Below are 12461 nucleotides of genomic sequence, written 5' to 3'. Positions count from 1 at the left end.
TCGCTTTTTAGTTCCACAAGAAAATATCACCTCAAGTTTTTTAAAGCGTACAGGTTTGTTTAGCGTTAGGTAATTTTGGGAGGGGAGTCATATTGAACGTTACCTTTTGTTACTTTTGGGAGGGGGTCTGGAATCTAGCTCTTTAGCGTTACGTAATTTGTGTACGAAGCCTAAGTTCACGATGTTCACATGCCATGTCGAGCTCTTTTCATGTCCAAGCTTATGAAAGTTAGCCAAGATAAGGGCGAAAAATGAATAACACCGAGACGAAAAAAAGGAATATCTTTGTTAAAACTTTGTATACAAGTTCCGACGTTTGTAACTTGCACTCAAATAAATGTTGAACAATAACACTTTATTTTTATTTAGCATATACGCTGTCGAAGAACCAACAATATTAACAAAACGATTTCAGCTTTTTTTTCTTCCCCTTCCAATTCTCAAGATTTTCGAAGGGGGGGGGGAGGTGATGTTGACATGGAATGATAATAAAATTTGTTACGACCTTAATAAATATTAAAAAATACCACATTATCAATATGCTTCCAAATACAGGCAAACTTCGATATAAGGTACCCTCGTTATAAGGTACCTTCAATATAGCGTCACTCGATATAAGGTACATTTTACCTCGATATAAGGTACATATTTATATTATGTTACACATAACTCCGAAATTGGTATGGAAACTTCTATAAACAACATATTGATTATTTTGTCAACATTTCTACTTACTATTGATTATTTAGGGAGTGTCCATAAGTTACGTCAGCGGAAGTTTGAAAAAAAGTACAAAAATTTATTTTTGCCGAGAAAACATGATATTGTGTGGATGGGAACGGGGGAGCTGATAAAAAATATGAACTTAAAGTTTGACCCCTGAACAATCTGTGTGAAATTTCAAATACAATGCTCAAAAAAATATTCCAAACCCAGTTTTTCTTTCATAAACCGCACTTGAACACTCTCTCAGCTGAAACAAGTTTTGATTTAAAAAGGGGAATTTTATCAAAAACGTCATAGAACCTAGGAAAAAGTTGAAAATATGCTTAAAGTATGTTCGGCAGAATAATGTATTTCTCAAATATGAAAAAATGTCTAGGACATAGTAGGCCTCTTAAATCACACCACAAAAAGTTTATTGGTATTTGTTTTTTTAGACATTTTGAGAATGTGCGTTTATAAAACTACCTGTATGTGGTCTATTTTCATGAAATAGAACCAAAGCGGCTTCAGCAAAGTTTTTCTACATAATATTACCTACAAGTTTGCTAAAGATTTCGCTTTGATTTGATAAGTAATAAAATAAATAAAATTATCATCTCACTTTTAGGCAGATTAATCAAGAATCTATTTGCATCAAAAGTTTTTCCTTAAGATATAAACAAAATTTGTCAAATACACTATAGAATTAAAATGGCATTTTTACACTCAAAAGGTTGACGACCACGTTTTTCACGTTTTAAACCACTATGCAATGTGCATTTCTGGGCCACTTTTATGTGTAATGAAAAGTTAGTTCAAACGGTCATTTTAAAATTCAACGAGGAAAATGCAAGTTTCAAAATCCTAAGGAACGGAGAAATAATTTAAAAAGATCTCAATCCGTAAGCAGATACCTATTCATGGTTCTTATTCATTGAACCAAAAATTAAAATAACAACAAGAAGAAGAAAAGTATTTTCGATACAAAAATGTGTATGTTTGTAAATAAATGGCTTGATTTTTTTTCAATTTTCAATGCTCTAGACTACCATTTTTTTGGACGCGGCTGAAAGTCTCCAAAAAAGCAAAAAAAAGTGATTTGAATTGTATTTAAAACAAGTCGGTTCACACTTATAGATGGATACTATTTCCAAAATAAACTATACGTAGACAAAAGACAACAAAATAAGGTGTTTCAAGCCCTATTGTTTAAAATGTTTCATGATTCGATATAAGGTACAATTCGATATAAAGTACAAATCAAAATTTGAAATGTACCTTATATCGAAGTTTGCCTGTATTCTCAAGTTACGACGAGGTTAGAATCAATGACTCAGAGACTTCAGTTAAGATTGGTTTAAATGCTGCTTCCAAATATTGTTGCTCAAGCAATCTGAGTGGATCAACTCTTCGAAATCTTGCTTTTAAAAAATAACCCGAAGTAGACTCACAGAGATACGAAACTCCATACATCAACATATAATCCCAAAACCGTTTTAAAATTCCAAAGTTGAATTCACTTGATAAAAATTTCCAACCACAAATCTCAAATCGAAAGCTTACAAATTTCTCTTTTGAAACTAAAACCACCATTCACATAGCTTTTTTATTTGAAATTTTGTTCTTGAATTTGAAAGATGTAAGCTTTCGATGGAATCTCTAACCTAAGATTATAAATCTAGGATCCGAAATCCTAAATAAATAATAAATCCAAGACCAGAAAGATGGAATTCCAGTATGAATGTCCAGTAGCTTGAATTTCAAATCCGAACTCGCAAACATTTCTTATTACAAAATTGATCTGTGAATTCTGATTTAAAACGAGTATTTTCCCGCATCCTTCACTAACGATGAAGTACAAGCGTTTATTTCTAAGCGTTCAAAGAACGACATGTTTTAATTGGATTTTGTTCTCAAATTGGGAAAATAAAATCCAGAAGAAAATCCAATTCGTTGAACCACTGAACCAGAAGCTGTAAATTGGTGGACCTTCTCTTTGCTCTCTGTCTCAATTATATTCGATTTTTTTATGACACTGCTAATTATTTACCGAATTGACATTCTTTTCAGCAGAAATTAATTTTTGGATGCAGATGGTAATGAATGAGAAGGTAATTAAATCCGGTATGGTGCAGTTAAAATGAAACGACATTTACCTTTTTTCTTTTGTGACCTAAGGCAGGTTATAAGTATGTGACACGATATCATAAAACTGTGCTCTAGTTTTATATAGATTGACACAAAGCTCTTGAAAGAATTATAAATATAACTGAACGTAAGAGTTAAGTGGATAATCAATCAATTAATCTAGAAGAAGTACGATCGACCCGCCAGCTAAGTCAGCAATAAAAGTGTCACCCAGGGCTCATGCTATCACATCTAGGGAGCTCAATCTAATCTTTGATACTTGGCCTTTGCTTTAAGTACCGGCTAAACGTGCATTATAATGAAAAAATGGGGCTATCTTTAGTCTTGGCGCTATCCTCAGCAAGCAGCTTCCTCCCTCACATTAAGTACTCTCATACCGGGTTAATCCGGGTGAAAGTTTCGTTGCCCAGCAGGTGAAGCTATTTGTGAATGAAGAAAAGCAAAACAAGACTATGGGAACGCATTCTTCGCGTTCAGTGCAGTATGTGGCCGAGTGTGAGTGAGTGTATGTGTGCGCGCTCTAGAAGCATCGCATTTGATTCCTAGATTATGCTAGCGTTAACAATACCGAAAGTAAATACGTACCTACGGCTAGAGTGAAGGTAGCAGGAAAATGACTGTTTTTTTGTGCACAACAGTATAAATTGCAAATATCAACAAACAAACAAATGAAATAAAAAACGCATGACATACACAGCGCGTTTACAATGCAACAAGACAGCCAAGCGCCAGCAGTGATGAAATTACATTTAAATCCGGCCGAAGCTCGATGAAAGTGAAAGCAGATGAACGGAAAATGAATGTCTGATGTTACTTTTGAAAGGAAGACTATAAAAAAACTAAGTTACAGAACCGACTGTGAATAGAAAGACAACTCATCACTAATGTAATCCGTTCACTGATCCTGTCGAACTAAATCGTATGTGGAACTGCGAACACGGTTGGAATTTGTAGCAGGAGTATTAAGTTTAAATCCGGCAAAACATGGAATTAATGGAAACACAACACATCTACAATGTAGTTGAAAAGCTTGGTTCAACCTAGTTTTTATTGTGGATCAACCCTTCTTTCAACCATTCATCGGTGCTAGACTATCGGTGATAGCTATCACTGTCGACAGCAGCTAAATTACTGACATTTTTTTGGCAAATGTTGAATCATTTTCTTCTAGTTTCCATCCCTCGAAAAGGTTACCTAATTAATTATTCAATAGATCCATTTCGACAGAGACAGGATCGTAAAGCAACGTCTATGCTCGAAATTCTTGCGTAAAATATTTGGGATCAAATTTTCGGGATAATTATGATCCTTCGAAACGGATGGAATTTGATTGAATTTTACTCGAGAGTCATAAATTTAAATCAAAAATCGGATGTTGGAAATTGCAAAGCCTATCATCCTGGAATCCCAAATCTTGAATGTCATTGTTACATTATCGATAACTTTCACTGATATACGAAATAAAATTTTATCATCCTTCAGATAATTTTCTACGATACAAAAAAATAATAAATATATCAAAGAAATGTGTTTTTTTAAACCAAAATAAAAATCTATCAGGAATTTTAGACAGGCACTCAGAACACTAAAAGTAACGTACAAAATAGCACTTTTCGTCATACTATTACCACCATCACATATTCTCATTGCCATTAGCATTGAAAATTCTGGCTCCACAGTATATTAAAATGAAGAGGTCAAAAGCTTTAATCATTTAGACTTCGTTCAGAGCACCAAGAGCAAGCAAACTGAACCGAAACCGCCATATCACCTGTTCCTTTTATTTTTATTTTACCGATTTTCGACGAATCGATTCGTTTCGTTACACACCCGCTAATCCAGATCGGGCAAACTAAACATCACGATTTTTAATAAACAATCTTGCCAACAGCGCAGCACCTCGCACCCCAGCCTCTTAGTCTAGGGAGAAGCGAGGAGAAAAAAAACCAAACATCAACCATGCAATGAGAGTTCGGTTCGCGTGTCGAGAAGTAGTTTTCTTACACGCGCCGATTCCGCTAACTTTTTTCTTACTGTGATGAGAATGTCTGTCTTCTAGGAGTATGCGGTCTACGGTCGCTATATAGTCTAGCGCGTGACCTGATGCGAGTCGCAAAAAACAAAACGAAGGTGAAAATGAGACGAAAACAAAAAAAAGAACGGGAAGGCCTGCTATGTGGCATACAAATGATCAGAACAGCAACACAAAATCGACACATCTAAGTTGCGAGAAAAAAAAAACAAGTGAAAAAAATGTAACAACCAACATACATGTGTGTACAGTACATATACGATGGGAAAAAAGTGAGTGATTTAACGTTGTTCCTAGATCACACACAGTAAGTGCACTGCACTTCCCACGCACTGCGCGCCGTCCTCCGTCGTTCTCAGAAGAGCTCAGAGGGCCTCGCTCGGCGGAAGGCGGCCGTACCGGTGAACAACGAAAAAACCACAATCAAGATGATGAAAAATGGTGTTGCTATAAGTAAATCTATATAGTAGAGTAGATTATGATGATGCGGGCAGGAAGATGATGAGATTGAAATTAAACAGCGAGAAAAATGAGAGCAAAAAATCATTCGCTATTGAGATTGATAAAAACAGAGTGAATAAGTAAGTAAGTAAAAAAACAAGTTCATACAAAACATGTTCGATTGAAAAGTGTAAGAGATAAACAAACTCGAAGGTGTAGTGGAAAGTTAGCAAACTATTTTTTTAGCAGCTCATTTTTCTGCACCTACTATTTATGCACTCTTGTATCTCTGGAACGGAACGCTTGCGAATATATTAGCACACTTTTGCGTGACAACACTACTTACCGATATCTTCGCACTTGTAGTTCTGTATCATCTCCGCCAGTTCCAAATTGCCTGCGATGACGGCGACCTGCGGTGGGTGGATACAAAAGAGAAGGGAAAACGAAACAACAACGTGGTCAATTAGTATGTCGTAAAGTAATGATGCTGGTACGAATATGCCCCGGATGATGACGGCATGCGTGATAGGTTTGAGGTTCGAGCCAGGGGGATGGGAGGAGAGAGTGAGGTTCGTATTTTACATCGTAACATGTGAAAACAAGCCACGACGCGGTATCGCAAAGTAGCAAACAAAACCGAAGAAGAAACATAGCAACTACTCGAGTGCTAATAATAATGAACTCATATGTCGGTTCGGTAGACTAACAAAACGAGCGCTTTGATGGATGGCGTTTAGTCGCAACTGGGTGTGATATGTAGTGACAAATTGCTGGTGACTTTCTCTGTTTGGAGGAGGGCTTGGTGGGGAAAGTAATGGTCGAGATGTGTACCAAAGTAAATTTTGTTAGCGATGTGATTGATCGCTTCGTGACCGAGAAAATCGAACGATTCTCCATCTGAGGTTTACGCGCCTGTCCGTACTGCAGATCTATTTGTGTGAAGTAGGCGGAAGGTGATCTACATCTGTTGGAACAACCAGTCGAAGTAATCGGTTGAAATAAATTTACGCGTAATTAGGTCTTTTAAAAGAGGAGAGGTAATACATTTTTTTGATGTGCCTGAATCGTTAACAATTCGATGTCAAATTTTACCAGTTTCCCCCCCCCCCATATTTCCAAAAATTTCTTTAAAAAAAATTAGACAATGCATACAATACTTGACATAACTTTAGAACTGATTTACTTAGTATTGCAACACCCAGTTTGAATACTGCAGTACCCCTATAAAGTTTGGCATCACCTGGAATAGGCAGATATCTCGCAATTCGGGCTTCCTAGAGAGTTGTGGTCTTCAATGAACTTGTTCAAAAGGTGAAGGGCCTATGGTTGAGGAACAGTCTAGTAAAGACTTCTACCGCAATTGGGAACTAGGGTGTCCCAAAAAAATCGATGTTGAAAATGTCAAGGTGCTCAGCCCTAAATTGAAAGATAATGTTATTTATAGCATTTTTGTAGAACATTTCGACTTTCTAAAAAAATGTTGAATTAGTTAACCACGATTCTTACTTTCTAGAAAGTTGCTGTCTTCGACCAATGCCAGCGGAAAATTGGCCGCAAAAATATGTATCGCGTGCATACCGCAAATATTTTCATTACGAGAAATTCGAGTTTAGCAAAATTTTATAAGAACTTGATTTTATCTCTTCAGACAAAAACCTGTGATTCAAAGAGTCCTATACAGTAGATTAAGCAAAAGAATGAGTTGATTTTTCCTGAGAAATTTTAATAACTAAGTCGCTAAGTATTACATCTTCTTATGTAGTTTCAATTCTCGAGATAAATTTAGTTCATAAAATTAAAAATTAAATGCATACCAGCACCACGTAGTGGTGTTATTCCCAGCCAAACCATCAATGAACCATAATCCCTTGACTTCCCTAACAACTTCGTCGAAGACCGCAATTTTAATAAGTAAAAAATAATAAGTAAAATAGAAAATCCTAAGAACTTTATGCATACAAGCACCACGTTGTGGCAGAATTCTAGGCTAAGCTATTAGCCAATCAAAAACCCTTGAGCTTCTGAACAACTTTCTAGGAGATCACAGCTTTCTGAGTGCTTCAATTCACGAAATAAATTTCGTTCAAAATACTCTAAACTACATGCACATCAGCGCCACGTAGAAGTTGAACTCTATACAAAACTAGGAACCAACTAAAAGCCGTTATCCTTCTGAACAACTTTGCTGGAATCCACAACTTTTCACGAGATACATTTTTTTCAAAATACTTAAAACAATAGGTACACTAGCTGCAGAAACAAACTGTGCACTAAATAAAAGCCATATGCATACTGAAAAGCTATAACGAGGACCGCAATTTTCTAAGTGGTTATAAGGGGCCATCCACATTCCACGTGGGCAGATTTCTCCCTCCGTGAACAACTGCCTATATAAATTCTGAAAATTTGGTACGGACCGTGGACATCACATAGACCCCCCCCCCCCTAAAAAGCTGTCCACGTGAAATGTGGATGGCCCCTAATGGTGATATTCTTGTAATAAATTGAGACACTCACTACTACAGGCAACTTCACGTCGCGTTGTGCCTAAGTTACGAACCATACTGTTCGACGACGACTAGCTCTTGATCTTCAGAACAACTTTGCTTGAGACCACAGATCTCTAGGTTTTTGGAATCACGACATGCCCATGGGCAGTGGTAAATTGCGATTTCACTGAAGCCGCGATATTTACAAAACCCCGCGAAATGTTGCAGAAGAAATGAAAAATAGCAACATTATATGTTAATCATCAAATATGTTGTTTGTAAACCTGCTTAATGCATGAACAAAGCTGAAGACACTTTGATGGCAATAGGAGACCTTTTCCTACGCAACTAATAAGATGAAACAGTAAGTATTTGCTTTCTTACAGCACGATCTTGTCGGCCTGATAGAATTACAGGATGCGCAGCCATAAAATCGAAGTTGCAAGATGAACTTAGTACAGGCAAACATTTTTAAAAATACCCCACAATGAGATTTGGAAACTCGGTAGATACGGAACGCAGTGTGGGCAATACGTGCCTGCCAATACCAAAATAAGATTAAGGACAATTTGACACACAGTATGTACTTTTAGTCAGTAATGCGAAGAAATCATGAATCGTACAATTAAGTTACCGTACACTGAATAAAAAAACATTTGTTTCCTATTTTTCCCAAAAATAAGCACTTTATCTAGTGTTTTCTGAAGAGAAACCTTGCCGAAAAATTACCGTGATTTTTTTTTATTTTGCCACCCGCGAATTTCCATCTTTTTTGCCGCGAATTACCACTGTCTTTATATACAGTATCAGTGTAAGACTAATTAAGGCCATGTTGATTTATATTTTTCTTAATTTTATTCCGATTCTGCTCTGAATTTCTTACAACTTATACGACTTTTTACATTAATTTGTTCGCACCGCAATAGAGCAAACGCAGACAAATGTTCTGTATCTTAACTAGAATAAAAATTTACAAAAAGGCCACAAAAGGTTCACATTTTTCATTAATTATTAATTTTCCATCAAATATATCGACACAATTTAAATTTCTCATAGATAATGGGAAAATCAAAAAGGATATATTTCAGAGTAATGTTTCAAAATTCCAAGCAACTTTTTTCATTTTTATTTTTAATATTTGCAATAACTTGAGAAGACTTGCACTTGAAAAATTTGTATGGGAAACGTTATTTAAAAAAAAAACACTAGGTTCGCTTGAGTTCACTAGGATAAAAAAATATCTTTCCATTACACTGGTAAGCACACGCTTTGCCCTAGAGCTAATTTTGGTGCCCCTACCTGAGATAATTTTTCTCAAAGACTTAAACGAGTTTTCCCGTAAGCCAACGTAGAAGCGACGAACCCGGAGAGCAATTACTCTGCGGCCTTTTGACGCTTTTCTACGTTTGTCAGGAGCACCAAAATTCACAGGAATGGTTAAAAAACTATAAACTCCTTTTTTCCAGTTTTAGGGTAAATTTTTTGACGTAGAAGTTCAGGAAGTTCGACTTTATAGGTTTGTCAAATGAAAATCCAAAAATGAAAAAGGGGAAAATATGTTCATTTTCAAATGGTAATAAATCGGTTAGTTTTCAACGGCTTTATTTTTTCTTGCAGTAATCGATTGGAAAATCTCATATGCCTTCGTCAAAATGCAGAAAATTTAAATTCGATTATTCGAGCTATTGTAGTCTTGAAAATTGTCTTGTTGAAACACAGAAACTGATTGGTCATTTACTGTTTGCTTTCCCTAGTACGGTCTCTTTGGACTATATAAGAGCCTGTCTCTGCTTAAACTAACTATTTTACTAGTGGATGGCGACTAGGACGATCTTAACCATGAAGCAGCAGTACCGGCTGCGGGTATCAGTGGTAGTAGTGGTAGCACAAGCTGCAGCGCCAGAGATGGCAGATGTTTTTGAAAAATGTCTGCAACAGTTCGAAAAACTGGAATAATCAACTCGAAATCTGAAAAAAAAAACCAATCCGTGAAAAAATTTGGCTCGCGCAGGCAAAATTCTGCAAAAATCTGCACATTTTATAACGAGACTTTGACGAAAAGCTGCAGAAATTATGGAAAAACTGCAAATGTCTACGAATCAACAAAAATCTTCACACGTACTGTAAAAATCTGCGTTTTGCAGAAAAATCTGCGTATCTGCTATCCCTAGTGGTAGCAGCGGTGAAGCGGTAGGTGCAGCGGCACTTCCTTTGATGAAAAATTGTTTTTGTGCAGTAGCGGCAGCATCAGCGGAAGGTGCATTGGCCGGCACTTCCTCCAATGAAAAGCTCTGCCATATTTTGGCAACCCACAAGCTTTTTGGTATGTTGGCAATCGAAATCTGTCGTTGTAGGTCGATTTGCAGTATGAGTTGTGTACAAAGCATCGATCACAAGGTTGACGTAGAACTACATGAGGTTGTTTGTAGTTTGTTACATTTTTTATATTGTTGCTTTTGAGAATGTTATTGATCACTAAACTTTTAACCAGCTCTAATCAAATACTGTAATGACACTCAAAGGATGCAAAATAGCATCTGGGGTCGATTTATGATCATTTGAAAATTCTAGCAATTTTTATTCTTTTCGGGGTTAACACTTTTTCCAGAGTTTTACACTAATAAATTGTGTTTCATAAAAGTTATTAACATTGCACAATGGTCCAGAAACCAAATTTAGGGGGAAATTTGGGTCATGAGCTCTATAGCAACATTTTAGAGAAAAACTTTCTTCTACAAAGTTGTTACATATGATAAAGCGCTTATTAAAAATTATCAAAAATTAGGGTGACCAACATTTTCGATGCGATCAAGTATCTAACTTTTTTATCTTTGTAGATAGAAAAAAAATTTGTTCTACAATGTTATAGCTCTATTAATTTTAGGTAACTTTGTAAAAAAAAGTTTTTCTCTATCTTTGAAAACAATCGATTTATATTGAAAAAACATATTTTACCCTCTAACTTTTTTATTTCAAGTTTCATCTCAAAACTGTCTTTGAACGACTTTTAAAGCTTTTTAAGAGAAACAATTTGCAATGCTAACATCGTAAATATCTCAATTCTACTAAAAGTTATTAATGTTTTTCAAAAAACATGCGTTTTTCATTTGTTTGACATTCTTTTCAATAAGCGCTTTATCATATGTAACAACTTTGTAGAAAAAAGTTTTTCTCTAAAATGTTGCTATAGAGCTCTAGACCCAAATTTCCCCCTAAATTTGGTTTCTGGACCATTGTGCATTGAGATAAGATAGTCTATCATAATCGGTTGCAAGGAACAGCTTTATGTAGTTCTACACTGACCTTGCGGTCGTGACTTTGGACACAACCTTTCTGTTATTTTTTTCGCTTTTGTCGACCAGTGTAATTAACAAAATTCAACAAATCATTGGAATAGCAAGTCCGTCCCATTTGCATTTTCACCAAAATTGAGTTAATAAATGGTAGCTAACTACGCATAGTTTCGTAACAATAGACGAACTCATAAGCAGAGCTAGTAGAGGACTTGGAGTAAAATAAGAGTGACTTTAGTAACTCTTTCAATAAAATAGTAACCAACAAGTGAATGATATAGTGTTTCAGAATTCATTTGATTGGTTTTACTTAAGTCGGGTATCTCCCAAACATGTCGGAAGAGAAAAAAATAGTAACAAATATGCTGAAAGAGATAGTAAAGAGATTTTTTTTAAACAGACAGATTTTTTTCAGATTTCAAGCAGATTTTCCCGGTTTTTTGAGCAATTGCAGACATTTTTCAAAAACATCTGGCGTCTCTTTGTTTCTAATAATTTTGCCCATACAATCCATTTCCTTGGTGCCATCTTCCTCAAATTATTGCAAAGTATTGGACAAAATAATAATACTGACACTGATAACAACAGAATATTTTCGACAGCTTTTCCTTGGATTAATTTTTTAATTAAATTTTGAAGAAAATTGAAAAATTATTGAAGAGAATGTGCGTTTTAAAAACTTTTTAGGTATAAATAAATTTATGAAAAATAATCAAATTTAAAAAAAAATGCCAAGAATGAGTTTCACATAATATTTTTAATAAATTCGCATTTACATCACAGAAAAAATATTAAAAACGTAAATTATTTGTTCGAATTGATAAACCCTTGGTAATCAACAGGCTTATATAGTTTTTGAGAGAAGTAGAATTTTCAGCGTCTAGTTTTATGAACGCAACTTATTAGTCTTCTTTTGCAGTTTTTCTAATACTCGCCTCAAAATTGCAATCGTGGTTCGTGAACATGATAATGAAGCGCTTGATCGATAAAATGCTACATGGCGACCGTAGGTTTGATCACTTCACAGAAAAGTTCTATCATTTTTTCCATAATGAAGCAAACTTTGAAGATTTAGCATTAAGAATTTACCGTTTTGACGATTAGGAGATTTATCGATTCGAACAAAACATAGGGTAGTTTGGGGTAATTTGGACCCCTGGGGTGAAATGGACAGGTGCTTTATCTTGGAAAGTATTACATTTTTGGGTTCCATGTACTACTTCATCCTTTCCTTGAACTACTAAACCCTAACTAATATGAAAATTCCATGGTTTGCTGTGACAGGTGCACCGCAGTGCCAATGTAAACAAAGGAAACATCAAAAGTTGATTTTGCTGTAAGTTTTACGCT

General features: G+C 35.5%; 1 protein-coding gene across 7 annotated transcripts in view; it reads right to left on the bottom strand.

The window, feature by feature from the left end:
* Positions 1-12461, bottom strand: part of LOC129723869 (SH3 and multiple ankyrin repeat domains protein 1) — a 298799-nt gene that overhangs the window by 19170 nt on the left and 267168 nt on the right. For all 7 annotated transcript variants that reach the window (XM_055678331.1, XM_055678335.1, XM_055678336.1 and 4 more), the window contains one exon: positions 5673-5739. In XM_055678331.1, the coding sequence (XP_055534306.1) occupies positions 5673-5739 (67 nt within the window). The remainder of the gene's footprint in view (positions 1-5672; positions 5740-12461) is intronic.

The sequence above is a fragment of the Wyeomyia smithii genome, chromosome 2, assembly GCF_029784165.1.
Source record: "Wyeomyia smithii strain HCP4-BCI-WySm-NY-G18 chromosome 2, ASM2978416v1, whole genome shotgun sequence".
In the NCBI taxonomy this organism is placed as follows: domain Eukaryota; kingdom Metazoa; phylum Arthropoda; class Insecta; order Diptera; family Culicidae; genus Wyeomyia; species Wyeomyia smithii.
Note: the sequence above shows the minus strand (reverse complement) of the source record. Positions and strands in the feature narration are given on the sequence as shown.